General features: G+C 40.7%; 1 protein-coding gene across 3 annotated transcripts in view; it reads right to left on the reverse strand.

Annotated features, from left to right (window-relative positions):
- The window catches only part of LOC121314392 (carbonic anhydrase-related protein-like), a 38,343-nt gene that overhangs the window by 17,176 nt on the left and 2,989 nt on the right, over positions 1 to 18,178 (reverse strand). For all 3 annotated transcript variants that reach the window (XM_041247593.1, XM_041247591.1, XM_041247592.1), the window contains exons 3-5: positions 17,913 to 18,037; positions 2,642 to 2,737; positions 61 to 123 (exon numbers count right to left, since the gene is read on the reverse strand). In XM_041247593.1, coding sequence (XP_041103527.1) covers positions 61 to 123; positions 2,642 to 2,737; positions 17,913 to 18,037 — 284 coding nt within the window. The remainder of the gene's footprint in view (positions 1 to 60; positions 124 to 2,641; positions 2,738 to 17,912; positions 18,038 to 18,178) is intronic.

Raw genomic sequence — 18,178 nt, forward strand, 5'->3', positions numbered from 1 at the left:
TACAGTAATTTTCTGGTTTTTTCCACATAGATAGATAGATAGATAGATAGGATAGCTCACCTTGTACTGGGTATCTTGAAGGATTTCTGTAATTGCTTTCAGACCGAGATGCTCTTTGCCTATCTGCATGAAAACCACAATAAAGATTTGTTTAAGTAACATGAAAACTAAATTCAACACACTGATAAAATCAATTTGTAACCTGAATCTGAAAGGTGTATTAAATAATTTTTTTTTTTTTTTTTTTAAATAAATAAATACTGGTACTCAAACAGACATTTCATAGTACTATACTATATGCCCCTAGTAAGGCCTATGGATTATATTAGCCAGTTTGTATCTCCTTGTGTATAAAAAAGATTACAAGCCCGATTTTGGAAAGCGGTTTCATTTTCCGTGGAAACGTCAAAATCCGTTGAATTTTGCCACCTTTTAATCCGTTAAAAAATATCCTCCTATTTCCTAAAGCGGACCTCCGTTTTATCCGTCAGCGGACCGCATTTCATGCATCATTTATTGCGGTTCCTAGGAGCTTTAAATAAATAGGTAATGAGCATTTAAACCATGTAATCCGCCAAAAAATGGTACTGGTTCAAATATGTTAGCAATGCTATATAAGCACAATCGAATCCTGACCCAAAACAATCTAGTCAAAACGCAAATGCAACGCATTATTTTATCTTTGTATTATTATTTTTTTTTTTTTTGCTTTTTTTTTTTTTTTTTTTTTTTTTTTTTTTTGCTTTTTTTTGTGTGTAGACTACACTGTTAATATATAAAATACTGGCAAATGTACTGACATTTACCAATAAAAATGTGTGTGTTTATACAAATGATCACTGTAGTTCATTACTCTGGCAGCCAGAAACAATATCGCTATCCACATTAACAATTACAATAAAGTTACAGTATTTTGATCAAATGAAATGGTACAAATACATCAGGAAGCAATATTTGTCAACGTATATAAAAGATTTAGGTCGTTATCTGTACAATATTCTAAATTAAAAGCGCGATCGTAAAGCAGCTGCTCCAATCAAAATTATATCTTGTTCAAGAAATTATTATTATTCATTTAGATGCACCAATAACCAAAAAGTAATGTTTTAACTTATCCACAAAAATAAAATGCATAAAATATGTCGGAAGACTATACACCTATATATATATTTCTCTGTAGGTGATGGAGCATCCCAAACATTTATTATAGGTGCTATATACTCTCCCGGGGGATGTGCATCAGTAACTTGATAGGCAAAAAAAAAACATATTAAATGATTTTCAATTAATACCTCCCTCCCTCTCTCTCTCATTTTTGTTGAAACGGCTCCTCACATGAGAAACTGTGTATGTATGCTTACTTTATTTCAATAACAAAGCAGCATCTTAGTTTGCAGCATTTGTGGTGAGCTGATTTTAGCATGCGATTTTGCTTAGAATTTACAGATATTCTTTTTTTATGACATTTGCACTGTTCTATACACATACACAGTGCCATTCTGGACATACTAGATGTCTATGGAAGGCCATTAGGGTCAAAAACTGGTTATTTAGTACACGCTTCAAATAGTTAGTACACATACTAATTTGAATTTACTATGTGTTGTAATTCTAAGTATAACACTTTCTAATTTGGCCAATAAGACAACTGAAAATGAAATATGAGACAATGAATTTAAAGAAAATAGTATGTGTAATAAATTATCTAATTAAAAGTCACCTTACATTTGAAATCGGGTAATATAATCTAAATCAGCACAGGGTTACCAGATTTCCAGGTCACAATCACACAGCTATAGTATTGTATGGTACAATTATAATGTTTCTGACCAGGACAAAACTTTGACAATCCCAATTTTCCTGAGACGCCTGGTAACCCTAAATCAGCAGCACTCAGCAAATCTATACTTGCACAATCGTTATATATTCCACCAAAAAGAAACACAACACAAAAAAGATTCACAATGTTTTGTTCTCCAGCTTTAGAAATACAAAATCTGTGGGAAAATAGAGGTGTATAACACTATCCTCCAGCGGTTGTCTTTTAAAAAGTACTCCCTATGAGTCAATAGTTTACTTGTAAAAGGTGGGGGCGTAGCTCCAGTGACAGCATACAAAATTGCCAAAGTAATCAGATGTTGCATCAAATAAATTGTGGACAGGAAATGGCTTTGCTATGAAATAAATAATATTGGTTGATGAATGCCAAAGAAACAAGACTCACAATATGTTATGATTTGAAATACAGCTGCTCTTTAACTATACAGATCCTATCAGTTTTCTCCAGGGTTGAGTTGTGCCAATAAGGTGAATCAGATACAAATAGTAAGTTGAAAGTTATCAAATTATGGGGCAAAGCTTCTGTAACTTTTCATAATATTTCAAAGAAGATTCCAAGTCAAGTCAAAACAAATATGAGAGTAGACCTAATGATCTTACATGCTGTATCTGTTCCCAAGTTCTTTGTTGCCAAATTACTGGACAGAGAATACAGATATGATGATATGTAAAAGTACCAGGGTTTGTAACCAGGGTTAGATCTTCAAGTTCCTATCTTTTATTTCAATTTTATTTATTTGTCATTTTATACACTTCTTTCCAAAATTGTAATTTAGTATACTGTATTCAGAAAAAAAGTTACCTGCACAAACAAAGCGATAATAAGTATACCATTTCTCTTTCCCAACGCCTCGTCAATACTGTTGTACAGTGTAGTGTTCCAGTGAATTAGATGAAGCTGAAAAAAAAAAAAAAAAAACAAATACCAAAAAAAAAAAAAAAAAAAAAAAAAAAAAAAAAAAAAAAAAAAAAAAAAAAAAACATTTACAGTCACATAAAAGCAAGCAATATGAACCAATGTGTGCACACAGTTAAAAATGCATTTGGCAAGTGTTCTTAAACAAACATATTCTTTTAAAGTTAATGACCAAAGTATGTAAAGTAAGACCTATGTAAAGTAAACAGACAACAAAGGATAGTATTTCTAATACAAAATGCAACATGACTGAACATGATGGAAATATAATTCAAACGTTCTATTCTTGCACATGCTGCAGCCACTGTAATATTTGCATCAAATGTATTTTGTGTGAAACAACATCTTTCAGTGTGTGTGTGTGAGTCTCTTTAGAGTATCTGTGCCCTTAAAAGGAAGTTCAATGGTTGTATTCATAATAATTAAATGTTGGTTGTGTTGCGGTCTGCCACTGTTTTGTTTAATGAGAGATCTGTGTCAAAAATACCACTGAGAAACTGGTCACACAAAAGAATCAGTTGGCTCGTGTCAAATTTTAAAAACATTGATGTGTTTTATTTAAACTTGATGACAGACTGTGGCAAAGTGCCCGCCCCTGTGTGCATTTTGTGTTGTATGTTGTGTGTTAATGTTGGTGCATAGTCATTGGTACACAGGATATAAACGGGCCTGTGTAACACGAATGTTTAAAATGTATATTTGTATAATGGCATGAGGATTGCACAGCACTTCACATGCAGGTAAAAAGTAATAATATGTGAGCACGAGGAATTTCACTTTATTAATTCTCGTGCAGTTGTACCGAGACTCCAATTGAATGATTGATTGGCAATCGAGTCTCGGTACAGCTGCATAAAAGCTGCATGTTTTCACTCACTTGGGGTTGTGTGTTCGGTAAGTTGAGAACGGGATTGGAGATGGAGGTAATAATAATAATAATAGTAATAATAAGTAAAATATCAGCTTACCATATTTGTTTAGTGTTAGTCTGTTTTGTTTGTCTGTTTATTTTGGCTACCAGTGCCGTGTCCTGTGTCTTGTTTGTCTTTGCAACCTTTTATTTTCTGTCTGTCTGTGCACTATTAAATGCTGAGTGAGACCACTCGCTCAGCTCCACCAAACTCCACCTCTCTGTTGTTTATTTCCTGGTTCCTGTTTCTGGTCTGACGTCCCCCACCCCGGCCGTCTTTGTGACACAGACACACTTGAAGGTGTTTAAATATTTTAACAGTATGAGTTTACAAAAGAGTTATTTAAATTACTATCAATAAATAGGAATTATCATAGGAATAACATCTGTAATGCCTAGTTACAAGTACATAAAAGGTAAGGCAAACCTTTTGAAGATACGGCACTATCGTATGTACTTTTGATAGGGAGGTTTTCCAATGAACTTTTCTATCGACCTTATAAATGTAAATAATGTAAGTTATTGTTCCTTTGTTCTTGCTACTTTATAACTTTACTGGTATATCATCCAGTTAATATTTCCCATAATACACGGCAAAAAAAAAATGCTCATCAGAGATTATTATAAAAAATACTACATGGAGTAGTGTGTGATAAATGAGAATGAAATGCCCACCCTCATTAAATCACACATTACCCCATGCATGATTCTCTATATATCACATGGAAATTCCCTTAACACTGGCATGCCAAACTACATAAATGATGGTAGCTATCTTTGTAGCAGAGGAAGTAAAAACCGTCAAACTTACATGGGCTTCACCTGAGTCAAAGTGAAAGTAAAGTTTGAGAAATTGAATCAGCTACATAGCAAAACAATGAAGGACTTGTGAGAGTGCTGTGTGGAGCTTTGAACTAAGAGGATATCCATAAATAATGAATCCTTGGAATTATAAGAAACATGTACTCCTTTGGCCATTGAAATCAAGAGTTAGAAATTAAAGCTAAAACTTGTCACTGTTATCAAAAATCTTTGATGTCACAAGCAAATGCCACATCATAAAGACTTTATGTAGCAGCCTGCAATAGACAGCTTCAGGTGGCTCTTATGTCTTTAGAACAGCTGTCAAAGGCATGGCCTGTATACTCATTATCTAAAGTATTGTAGTTAAAATGGTGTATATATATATATATATATATATATATATATATATATATATATATATATATATATATATATATATATATATATATATATGTTTGTGTGTGTGTGTGTGTATTTAAAAAAAAGTTAATGAGTGCTATTGTATTAAATTGAATGTATACACAACTTGGTTGTTGTTAAATCACAATGCCTGGACACAACATTACATTGCCTTACACTTTGTCATTATTTGTATTGTTTAAATAAGAATTTCCATATTCACACACAGTACGAGTCAGTATTTTATTAAACAACACACACAGTGTAGGTAGGGTATACTGTGGATTGTCTAGAACTGTAGTGCAGCAATTAACATTAAAGATGTTAGTTAATACACAGTTCTTGTTTAAAATAGTATATACCTTATATGGTGGGAATTCATTCAAATGTTATACAATGACATTAGAAATGCATGTAGCAAAGGAGAAGCCATACTAATGGGGGATTTCAACTTCCCCCATATAAAATGGGAAAACTCACGGACGAAATTGAAATGGTGGAAATGACAAATGACTGTTTCCTAACACAATTTGTCAAGACACCGACTAGGGTGGAGGCATGCCTTGATTTAATCTTTTCAAATAACGAAGACAGAATAACTAAAACAGAGGTCAGAGAACCACTAGCAAACGCAGACCACAACATGGTCTCATTTAAAGTGCTTTTTAAAACCCCACAAGTAATGACTAAAGCTAAGGTTTACAATTTTATAAAAGCAAACTATGAAGGTATGAAACAGAGGCTAACAGAAGTAGATTAGAGTAAAATAGAGAAAACATCCACAGAAAAAGGATGGCTGTTCTTCAAAAATGTAGTACTAGAGGCACAAAACAAATACATCCCTAAAGTAGACAAATCTATATGTAAAACTAAATTGCCAAAAAGGTTTAATAGATCTGTGGAAGGGGTGTGGGTAATTCACTGACTAGGAGACAGACAGGTGTACTTGAAAACACCACACAGGTGCCCAGTTTTATTTGCAAACAGTTCTTTCTTTTTCCGGCAGAGGGCACTGTTGACCGTGGGCTGCCTATCAACGATGATAGACAGCACCACGGAAATACCACAGCTGGTACGTGAACAGCAAGTGCACTCGCAGGTGTTCAAAGAAATAATAATTAAAACAGAAGGCGAAAAGAACAATGGAAAATAAAACAGTAATAAAACTACAAATAAAAGGTGCTGCACTCGGCAGCGTTATTCCGGTCGTCGCTACCCGCACGACCCAGATCACCGTCCTACTCTGTAGGCTAACTAGCCTGTTCTGTCACAATACTCCGGGGTCTGCCCAAGGGTTCCCCACTCTCTCTGTCTCGCTATGAAACTCTTTGTTTCGCCTGATTCCCGGTCCTGGATCAGAGCTTCCGCACTCTCGTTGCGTCTAAGTGGGCAGACCTGAGGAAACAACGGAGCGTTAATTTATAGGGCTAACAATCTCCCAAGACGCGCCTCTCAGCCATTCAGAGAGGGGGAAAGTCCACACACCCACTTTCCCACCTCCCCGTGTCACTGCCATGACTCACAGGCGGTTGCTGGACGACTGCCGCCCTCTTCCTGCAGCCCGTGAACACGCCAGCAGAGTCAGCTCAGATCTCTCCCTGTTACATATCCTTCCCCTCAGAATGACACCACCGGTTCATTCGAAAATCTTACACCCCCATGCCTTCCTGAGAGAAAAAGTCTGCGTTTTGATGCAGCTTTCCTGCTCGGTGGACTACCCTGAAGACATAGGGCTGCAAGGCCAAGTACCACCGTGTGATTCTGGTGTTGTTATCTTTCATCCGGTGAAGCCATGCTAAGGGGGCATGATCTGTAACCAGGGTGAAGTGTCGCCCCAGGAGGTAGTACCGGAGTGACTCGACTGCCCATTTTACCGCGAGACACTCCTTCTCGATGGTGCTATAATTTTTCTCGCGGGGAAGGAGCTTCCTGCTGATATACAGGACTGGGTGCTCGCTTCCCCGAACCTCCTGCGACAACACTGCCCCGAGACCTGTCTCTGACGCATCCGTCTGCAGGGTGAACCTCTTACCAAAATCCGGGCTGCATAGTACTGGCTTACTACACAGCCTCCGCTTCAAGGCGAGAAAGGCCCTCTGGCACGACTCCGTCCACTGAACCGTATTTGGGGCAGCCTTCCGGGTGAGGTCTGTCAAGGGAGCAGCGAGCGTAGCGAAACTCGGGATGAACTTTCTATAATAGCCCGCTAGTCCCAAGAAAGAGCGCACCTGGGTTTTGGTTGTAGGAACCGGCCAGTCAGCCAAGGCTTTCACCTTAGCAACTAGCGGTCTGATCTGGCCGCCCCCTACTCGATACCCCAAATACTCCGACTCTCTCTTCCCAATGGCACACTTCTTTGGGTTAGCAGTGAGCCCCGCCTCCCGCAAGGATTGCAGCACCGCCGCTACCTTACACAGATGACTCGGCCAGTCCTCACTGTGGATAACCACGTCATCTATGTAAGCAGCGGCGTACTGCTGATGGGGCCGCAAGATGCGATCCATCATCCGCTGGAAAGTGGCGGGGGCTCCGTGCAACCCAAAGGGCATGGTCCTGAATTGGTACAACCCGAAGGGAGTCGAAAACGCTGTCCTCTCTCTAGATTCCGGGGTCAGGGGTATCTGCCAGTACCCCTTCGTTAAATCCAGTGTCGTCATAAAATGAGCCGTGCCTAGACGCTCCAGCAACTCATCTACCCGGGGCATTGGATAAGCATCAAATTTCGATTTCTCATTGATTTGTCTGAAATCAATGCAAAATCGAGTTGACCCGTCTGGCTTATCGACTAAAAGGATCGGACTGTTCCAGTCACTTTGGGACTCTTCTATTACCCCCAGTCTCAGCATTTCGTCAATTTCCGCTTTTATTACCTGTCTTTTACGCTCAGGTATACGGTACGGCCTCTGGCGAACTAGCGCCCCCGGCTCAATATCAATGTGATGATGGGCTACTCGAGTCTGCCCCGGGACTGAAGAGAACACGTCAGGAAACTCCGCCACCAGACCGTGAGCCTGACATTTCTGCGTTGGTGTCAGATTCTCAGCAATCTGTACCGATCCTTTTCTTGCCAACACAGAAAGATCAGGTCCCAGGTCCGTGACGTCATCTGCATGCGCCACTAACAACGCCTCTGGTTGCAACCAAGGCTTTAAGAGATTGATATGGTAAATGTGTTTCTCTGTCCGTCGCTCCGGCTGGCAGATCTCATAGTCCACCTTCCCAACCTGGCGTGTAACCTCAAAGGGTCCTTGCCACTTAGCCAAGAGTTTCGACTCAGAACTGGGTAATAAGAGAAGTACCTTATCCCCCGGCTGAAATGTGCGCAACCGGGCTCCTCGGTTATACTGTGTCTCCTGTCTGTGCTGCGCCTGCTGCAAATTGTCATGCGCCCATTTCCCCACAGACTCAAGACGTTTGCGCAGGTCCAACACATACCGGACGGTATTGGTCGAATTGTCCTGCTGCTCCTCCCACATCTCTCTGACCAGATCGAGCACGCCCCGGGGTCTCCGCCCATACAACAGCTCGAATGGTGAAAACCCCGTAGAAGCCTGGGGAACCTCTCTGATCGCAAAGAGAAGGGGAGGAATCAGCTGGTCCCAGTAACGCACATCACTACGAATAAATCTGCGCAACATGTTCTTAAGGGTCTTATTAAAGCGTTCCACCAAACCGTCTGTCTGAGGATGAAACACCGAGGTCCTAATGGTCTTAATTCCCAAAAGCTTACATGTTCCGCGGATTAGCCGGGACATAAAATTGGTGCCTTGATCGGTTAGTATCTCCTTGGGAATCCCCACCCGGGAGAAAACCTTCACAAGCTCGTTGGCAACAGACTTAGCGGACATAGATCGGAGGGGAATTGCCTCTGGATAACGCGTAGCGTAATCCAGAATGACAAGTAGGTGGGTGTATCCTGCCGCACTCCTTTCTAGTGGCCCAACTATGTCCATCCCAATACGCTCAAACGGAGCTTCCACTAGGGGCAAAGGCACCAGTGGGGCTCGTGGAACGGCTCTAGGGCTGGCCTTCTGACATTCCCCACAACGCTCACAAAACCGCTTAACATCGCCATCCAGCCCCAGCCAGAAGAACCGTGACACAAGCCTTGCTTTAGTTTTATCCCTTCCCAAATGACCAGACAGGGGAATAGCGTGAGCCAGCTGCAACAAATCCTCCTTAAAGGGCTGAGGAATGAGCAACTGATGACGCACTTCACCGGTCTGGGGTAATTTATCAACACGGTACAGTAGGTCTCGATCAATTTCAAAGTGGGGGTACGTGGCGGCGCGTCTGGGCTCGACCACCCGACCATTAACCACCGCTGCTTGGTCAAAGAGCCTGCCCAGCACGTCGTCACGCCCTTGCTCGAGTCGGAAGTCACGGGAGCGAGCTAAGAAATCAGCTCCCATGGCTTCCAACTGGGGTCAGGTCGGTCCCGAGCAGAGGCAGCCGAGCCAGACCCCTGCGCTGGCTCCGCGACCTCCCCCCCAGACTCTTCACCAACCGCCCCCACCTGAAACTTCTCTGACTCCCTCCATTGCCAGCCGTCATTCTTAGCGATCCGGCGCTCCCGTTTAGTTTTACGGGGTTTAAATCTATGGCAAAACCACTCTGGATCGCGAAAGGGAAAAATCTCTCCAATTACTTCCTCTTTCTTAGCCAATAAAGAAGACGGGGCTGTCAGAGCAGCCAACCAATCTTTAAACTGCTCACAGTCCCGTCCCAGAACTACTGGTACCGGCAATGGAGGACATAATCCTACCTGCACCTGCGTCACCTGCTGGCCAATAGTCATACACACATTGATCTTGGGATAAGAGCGGACATCCCCATGAATACATTTAATATGCACCCGTCCCAATATGCGTTTATGCCCCGGTGAGATTAGGCTCTCCTGTACCAGAGACTGACTACACCCTGAGTCCAGGAGAGCCTGGGTTTTTGTACCATCCACTGTCACAGGAGTAACAAAACCCGGGTGCTGAAGTGACTGAGGTAATTGAACGCGCCTACCTGGTCGGCTGAGGTCACACTCCATCACGGAGCAGTCCCGGGAGAGGTGGCCCACCTCTCTGCACATCCAACACCTCGGTGGGCTGGTTTCTCTCCCCGAAGTTTTGGAAAGAGGGGGAAACACTGGAGCCATAAAAGGGGCTCGCCGATAAGGCGTCCGCGCGAGACCCCGGTCCAAGTGTGCAGCAGCCCGTGGGTATCCCCACCCTGCCCCAGTACCCGGGCCGGGAGATCCCGCCGACACCCCCCGACCAAATCCTGGACTATCCCTTCCCCCCAGTCCCTTGGCCCTTTCCGGGGCCAGTTGAGGGGACGATCCAGTAGCCGCACTCCTCCCGGGCAGTTTCGTGGGCGTTGGTTCCGCTGCCTGGTACCGCTCGGCAAGTTCGACCGCCCGGTCCAGCGTGTCTGGTGCCTGCCGCTGGACCCACAGCCGAGGTTCCGGGGCTAGACATTCCAGGAAGCGTTCCACCACGATCATCTCCACCACCCTGGCTTTGGTGTTCAGCTCCGGGTTCAACCAACCCAGGGCGTAATCCTTCAGACGGTGGGCGATGGCTCGTGGGTGCTCCCCTACCGCAAACTCTGCTCCTCTCAGAATTTCTTCCGATACCCCTCCGGTGTGGCCCCCACGCGATTAAGGATGACGGTTTTCCAGCAAGTGCACTCGCAGGTGCTCAAAGAAATAATAATTAAAACAGAAGGCGAAAAGAACAATGGAAAATAAAACAGTAATAAAACCACAAATAAAAGGTACTGCACTCGGCAGCATTATCCCGGTTGTCGCTACCCACACGACCCAGATCACCGTCCTACTCTGTAGGCTAACTAGCCTGTTCTGTCACAATACTCCGGGATCTGCCCAAGGGTTCCCCGCTCTCTCTGTCTCGTTATGAAACTCTTTGTTTCGCCTGATTCCTGGTCCTGGATCAGAGCTTCCGCACTCTCGTTGCGTCTAAGTGGGCAGACCTGAGGAAACAACGGAGCATTAATTTATAGGGCTAACAATCTCCCAAGACACGCATCTCAGCCATTCAGAGAGGGGGAAAGTCCACACACCCACTTTCCCACCTCCCCGTGTCACTGCCATGACTCACAGGCGGTTGTTGGACGACTGCCGCCCTCTTCCTGCAGCCCGTGAACACGCCAGCAGAGTCAGCACAGATCTCTCCCTGTTACAAGATCAATTTAAAAAAATATTCAGTGAAAAAAGGCACTTTACAGAGCGTTTAAAAGGGACCAAAAACAAAGTACATAGAAAGAGGTTAACATGTAGAAAACAGAAAGTATTGATTAGAGGAGAAACCTCAGAATGGAGCGAGGTAACCAGTAGAGTACCACAGGGATCAGTATTAGGTCCTCTGCTATTCCTAATCTACATTAATGATTTAGATTCTGGTATAGTAAGCAAACTTGTTAAATTCGCAGACGACACAAAAATAGGAGGAGTGGCAAACACTGTTGCAGCAGCAAAGGTCATTCAAAATGATCTAGACAAGATTCAGAACTGGGCAGACACATGGCAAATGACATTTAATAGAGAAAAGTGTAAGGTACTGTACGCAGGAAATAAAAATGTGCATTATAAATATCATATGGGAGATACTGAAATTAAAAAAGGACTATATGAAAAAGACCTAGGAGTTTTTGTTGACTCAGAAATGTCCTCATCTAGACAATGTGAGGAAGCTATAAAAAAGGCCAACAAGATGCTTGGATACATTGTGAAAAATGTTGAATTTAAATCAAGTGAAGTAATGTTAAAACTGTACAATGCATTAGTAAGACCTCATCTAGAATATTGTGTTCAGTTCTGGTCACCTCGCTACAAAAAGGATATTGCTGCTCTAGAAAGAGTGAAAAGAAGAGCGACTAGAATTATTCCGGGTTTAAAAGGCATGTCATATGTAGACAGGCTAAAAGGATTGAATCTATTCAGTCTTGAACAAAGAAGTCGACTTAATTCAAGCATTCAAAATTCTAAAAGGTATTGACAATGTCGACCCAAGGGACTTTTTCGACCTGAAAAAAGAAACAAGGACCAGGGGTCACAAATGGAGATTAGATAAAGGGGCATTCAGTACAGAAAATAGGAGGCACTTTTTTTACACAGAGAATCGTGAGGGTCTGGCATCAACTCCCCAGTAATGTTGTTGAAGCTGACACCCTGGGATCCTTCAAGAAGCTGCTTGGTGAGATTCTGGGATCAATAAGCTACTAACAACCAAACAAGCAAGATGGGCCGAATGGCCTCCTCTCGTTTGTAAACTTTCTTATGTTCTTATGTTCTTAAATGTTCTTAAATTGTTCCCATTTATTTGGGATCAAACATTCCAAAGCATTTCTGAAAACCTGACACTTAAAAAACACTTAATTTAAATCAAGTGATTTAATTTAAAGTTTCTCCAGCCCCAGTTGCAGCTGTGGTCCATAGCAATGGCATTGTTAGTTTCTATCTATCAGCAGCAACACCATGATGTGGTTATTAAAACTTAAATAAATAGAAAATTACAATAGTTTTATGATATTGAGATTTAAAATCGGTCTGGTTTGTTTCCATTGGCAGTAGAGGAAGATCAAACTAGTTTTAATTCAGACTCAGTCAATCAATGTATTAATTGTGTTATCAAATTCCAGCAGGCCAATGTCAGTTGTTCCTAAAGGAAATGCCAATATCTTCGGACAGGTTTGTCCTCATTAATGTTTCACAGAGTACAACACTGCAAAACAAAAACATAGGTCCACATATTCAAGAGATGCAAATTTAGAAAGGGCATTTTTTTTCTTCAAATCTACCTACAAGTGCGGAATTCAAAAAATATGTTTTCCCCAAATCACAATGTTGGGGACACCTTTGTTGCATGTATTTTACTTCACTTAACTAATTCACAAACAAGCTAAAATATTATTTAAAGGGTGATTGAGTGTGTGAATGTGTGCTAGATGGCATTTCAAGCTTGCCAAGATGTAGATGTATGCAGCTCCAACAGTGCCAACGGAGGTTGTTGATGCCATCGCAGCTGTGCACAGAGCTCTCCCAGTAATGTCATGGCCTCTAATACCTTCTACAACCGCTATGGGAATTGTTTGGGACACCCTTTCTCTGTTAAAGAGATCTGCTCTTTAACCACCAGTGGATTTGGCAGATTTTTTTTTCAGTTTTTTCTTTAACTCAAATTTCAATCATAATGTCTCTTTTAAAATGTATGTCCCCAGCATTACATTATCTGGGGAATGGGTGAAAAACAGGCAAAGACCGGGGCCCTAAAACAGTGTAAAACATCTTGAAAACGATACAGTACCACACAATTACTCAGCCTCTACATATTAAAGAGCATTTTATCATTATATGAGTTCATGCTTCTTTAATCGTGTAGTATAATTAGACATTTCTCACTGATTTAGTGCCCGGTCTGGACATGTTTGTCTTGGTCCGGAAGTATTTTGATTGATTAAAAAATATAAAAATTATAATTATATTTAATATGTACACTATAGTGACTGGGTAACTGTGGATATTTTTTATTTTACCCTTCCCAAACAATAGGGAACTGCATCAAGATTGACTGGCGCAGCTCTAAACTGGCAGAGTGTAAAGTAGCGCTCTGCCAGCGCGACAAATTTGATCCCATCCCGAATGTATTAACTGGCACAAAATGAATGAGGCACGGCATAAGCTGGCACATTCAAATGCTTAAATTCACTGCGGATACCGGTAGCACAGATCAACAAACGATTCTGAAAAATAGCGCCTCCCCTCCAAATGGACTACCTCAGTTGAACAGTAGGTAGGTCATTTGGAGAGGCAGAAATGACAGTTGAAATGGGCTGAGCTATGTTTTTAAAAAAAAATGTACAGGTTTTAACCCAGGGTAGCTCATCTGGAGAGGCAGAAATTACCTGTGTTGACTAAGTGTCTTGACTTTATACTATTATTATATGACAGATAAAAACAAATATACATAATGAAAAGGATAACTCAAAGGGCACATACAGACCTTTTTTTTATTATGTTCCCACGTGTTGCTACTGCTCACACATGTAACTGAGATGGATTTACCAGTGAGCAGAAGGATGATGGGAAATGCAGTTCTGAGAGGTCCATGCGGGTACATGGAAAGCCATCTTGAGGCAAGGAATGCAATTTAAAAGTTTAAAAAATAAGTCACAGTGTAAAAAAAAAAAAAAAAAAAAAGTCCTTATGTGCCCTTTAATGAACCAAGTTTATTATATAACGAATACAAACAATTATACATAATGAAATAGCCGGTATCGAGCTATAATATCATCCTCAAGGAGATCAAAAAGGGTAATGCAGACCTTAAATACTCTCCCTTCTTCTCTGTTCCTGGGCTGTTCAGGAAGGTTAGGAGCCTGTACTCTCTGTCGTAAGATATACTTTACGACCATTATGACTGCTGCCATAATGCTAACACGGCCTTAACCAATAATTTTCAAAGTCATTGTCAGCAATTACAAAATCTATTTTTCATTAAAGTTGCACTCTCTATGCTTTTGAATACTTTGAGCCAATGTCTCACCTCTTACGCAAATACCCTGAATCAGTTGGGTTTAATCTGTTAGCATTTTCCCTGCACTGTTGAATGTCACACACTAGCGAAAATATGCAAGATATTTGCAATGCAAGCAGAGTTGCATTTAAGTTTTCATAAATTCACAAAATCTTTGAATATCTGACCCATAGCACTTTATACTCTTCCTTGGTGTTTTACAGCCTTTTACAAAATCCTGTTTAACACGATGAAAATAAAAAATACTAAGAAGTTTTAAGGTCATTGTGTTTGGATACACCACACATTAAAAAAAACAACTGTGAGTCAGCTGCACTGTGATACACAATAATGTGATAAAATAAGAGACCACTTCTTCTATAGTTTACTGTGCTGTAAATTTAATTTCTCAGGTATTTCCTTTCTGTGAACGTGATCCGATTTCCTGAGCTGATTATTTTTGGTGTGTCGTCCATAGTCACCATTGAATTTGCCTGAAAAAAAACTATTCTTGTAAATGTTAGGTTCCAATTACAAACTACATACTGTAATGATGTGGTTCAACAGTTTGATTATAGCACAAATTTTAGATTTTTTAAAAAGTGTAAACCTCCCGCTTAGTAATGGGCAGTATTGAAAATACATGTAACTGAAATATGTATTTTCATTAAATTTGTATTTTTGTAATTTGTAATGCAAATGCTAATGTATAAGTAGTTTGCATTGAAAATACATATGCCTGAGTATTTTGTAATTTCAAAATACTCAAAAATACATTGTTTTGCATTACTGCTATACCACCCATAGTACTAAGTTCATTGCAGGATTTCAATGCAAACAACCGTTTCGCTGTGAGACCACAGCATAGAGTTTTGTAAACAACATTTTGCATACAAAAATATGTACTTTTTTTGAATCTGTATGGTTTGTGTCTAAAAAAAACTACTGATTAAAAGCTAAATTTTCCCCTACATTTTTCCAGGTGTACATATAACTTGTCCAGTCAGGAATTCCCAAATCTATGTTATATAGAGTAGTTTATTATTATTATTATTATTATTATTATTATTATTATTATTATTTATTATTATTATTATTTTATCTACAATTGTGTTTAAAAAACAATGTAAAAAAACCAACATCCAAAGGGAATGAAAGCAAAGTTTAAAATAAAGATGTACCGTTTGCCAAATTTTTACTTTTCATTTCATTTTAATAATAACAAAGACCAATGCGAGTTCAAATGAATCGTGTTCTTTATTCAAAATAATACACCTGATTGCATTCACATCAAAGTAGGTGGTAGGAATATGAAAAGATAAGTACATACTGTAGATAATATTAGAAAAGCTCAAATAAATTCACACCAGACTTTGTCTGAGGACGTATTTTGATTTAAGGAGAGAAAAAGCTGCACAATTCAAGTGGAATTCTAGTTGACCAAAAACTGCCGAAATAAATCTGGAAATCTGCAATTGTCAATTGATGCTGTACTCGATGGAATTCATTGTATGACAGTTTGAAATGAAAACTCCAAATACCTAGTTTTAAGGAAGTGGATTTAGACTTCCTTGATGAGTACTGCCGAGTGCCGTAACCAATTGCAACTGCTATGGATTGCCTTCAAGGTCATAAAACCTGTTACTATGATAATCTCACCCCCAATCTTTTTGCTGTGGAGTCAAAATTACAAGCATTGCAGGCCACAAACCTACGCCACTGCTCCCATCTACTGCAGGCCATCACAACTGGATTCCAGAAACAATTCAGCAGTTTTCTTGAGCTGAAGACTGAGGTTAATGAATCAGTTTTGGCCACAATCACCCATCCTTTTTTTTAACTGCCACACCGTTTTGCTGGAGAAACAAAGTGATTCCATCAGAGGATGCATCATGCTGCTGAAGAGCTGAGTCTTGTACCTAAATCTGCTGAAGAGCTGAGTCTTGTAGCTGAATCTGCTGAAGAGCTGAGTCTTGTAGTTGAATCTGCTGAAGAGCTGAGTCTTGTACCTGAATCTGCTGAAGAGCTGAGTCTTGTACCTGAATCTGCTGAAGAGCTGAGTCTTGTAGTTGAATCTGCTGAAGAGCTGAGTCTTGTAGCTGAATCTGCTGAAGAGCTGAGTCTTGTAGCTGAATCTGCTGAAGAGCTGAGTCTTGTAGCTGAATCTGCTGAAGAGCTGGGTCTTGTAGTTGAATCTGCTGAAGAGCTGGGTCTTGTACCTGAATCTGCTGAAGAGCAGAGTCTTGTAGCTGAATCTGCTGAAAAGCAGTCTTGTACCTGAATCTGCTGAAGAGCTGAGTCTTGTACCTGAATCTGCTGAAGAGCTGAGTATTGTACCTGAATCTGCTGAAAAGCAGTCTTGTACCTGAATCTGCTGAAGAGCTGAGTCTTGTACCTGAATCTGCTGAAGAGCTGAGTCTTGTACCTGAATCTGCTGAAGAGCTGAGTCTTGTAGTTGAATCTGCTGAAGAGCTGAGTCTTGTACCTGAATCTGCTGAAGAGCAGAGTCTTGTAGCTGAATCTGCTGAAGAGCAGAGTCTTGTAGCTGAATCTGCTGAAGAGCTGGGTCTTGTACCTGAATCTGCTGAAGAGCAGAGTCTTGTAGCTGAATCTGCTGAAGAGCAGAGTCTTGTAGCTGAATCTGCTGAAGAGCTGGGTCTTGTATCTGAATCTGCTTGTAGGAGACCCAGTGAAGAGGAAGAAAATTACTTCTTTGTTTTTAGTGATAGCAAATATGTTTCCCAGATAATTATTTATTTATTTTTAGAAACCGTTTTTTTTTTCTGTTTTCCTCCCGATTTAGTAGTGCTTAATTCTATGTAGATCAGTCTCTCAGTCGAGCGTCCTCCTTTCAGCCTACCAGTGCCAGCCTACCAGTGCCAGCATACCAGTGCCAGCATACCAGTGCCAGCATACCACCACGGTCCTCCAAGCCACGTGATCGTAGATGCTCTTTTTCCACCAGAAGGCTCTAGGTGTTAAGACAGTGGGTGATGGACCATTATGTTGAAAATTTGCAGTGGCTGGACCAGAGTGACAGTTTAATCGCTATCAAACACTGTGGGACGTTTTGAAATGCCTCCTTTGCCATCAGACCACCAACCCTTCCTGAAATGTCAAACATTCTAAAGGAGAATTGACACAATAATCCACCAGACACCTATCAAAATGTAGTGGCCAATGTGTTAGTAACAGGGCCCGAGCTGTGATTGCTGCCAAAGGTAGACCTGCACTCTATTAGATATTGAGTCCCCTGGTGGAAAGAAGGACTCACTGTATGTTTGCTTAATGTAGCTTAAAACTTGTTAATTGTTATCTGTTTCACTTCCTTTATTGACGAAATAGATTTTGTAATTTCAAATTGCATTTTCCAAAGTTTTGTACTGAAAATACAGTGTTTCCAAAGCAGTTTGTATTTTGTATTTGGAATACGTTTTTCTGAGCATTTTTTTTATTGAAAAAAACATTTATCTAAGTATTTTTGCCCAAGTCTGGCAATGGGAAGGCAAATGCTTACCTCCATGGGAAAAGCTTTGAAATTAACTGTGTGTTCAGAGCCACGCTGATTCTCCCTTCCCCAGTGAAACCGAACCTCGTGCAATTCATAATCATGGTCTCTAGGTAACGGGCCTCCTGTAACAACTGAAATGGGCACACATACGTTACAACAGATTGCATTGTCTTAGCCGAAAATAAAAAAAAAGACACTAAACTAATAGAAAAAGTCAATAACACAAACTTTTCAAATAACTCTGGCTATGAAAACAATGAAAACAAATGTTC

The sequence above is a fragment of the Polyodon spathula genome, chromosome 4, assembly GCF_017654505.1.
Source record: "Polyodon spathula isolate WHYD16114869_AA chromosome 4, ASM1765450v1, whole genome shotgun sequence".
Taxonomy (NCBI): domain Eukaryota; kingdom Metazoa; phylum Chordata; class Actinopteri; order Acipenseriformes; family Polyodontidae; genus Polyodon; species Polyodon spathula.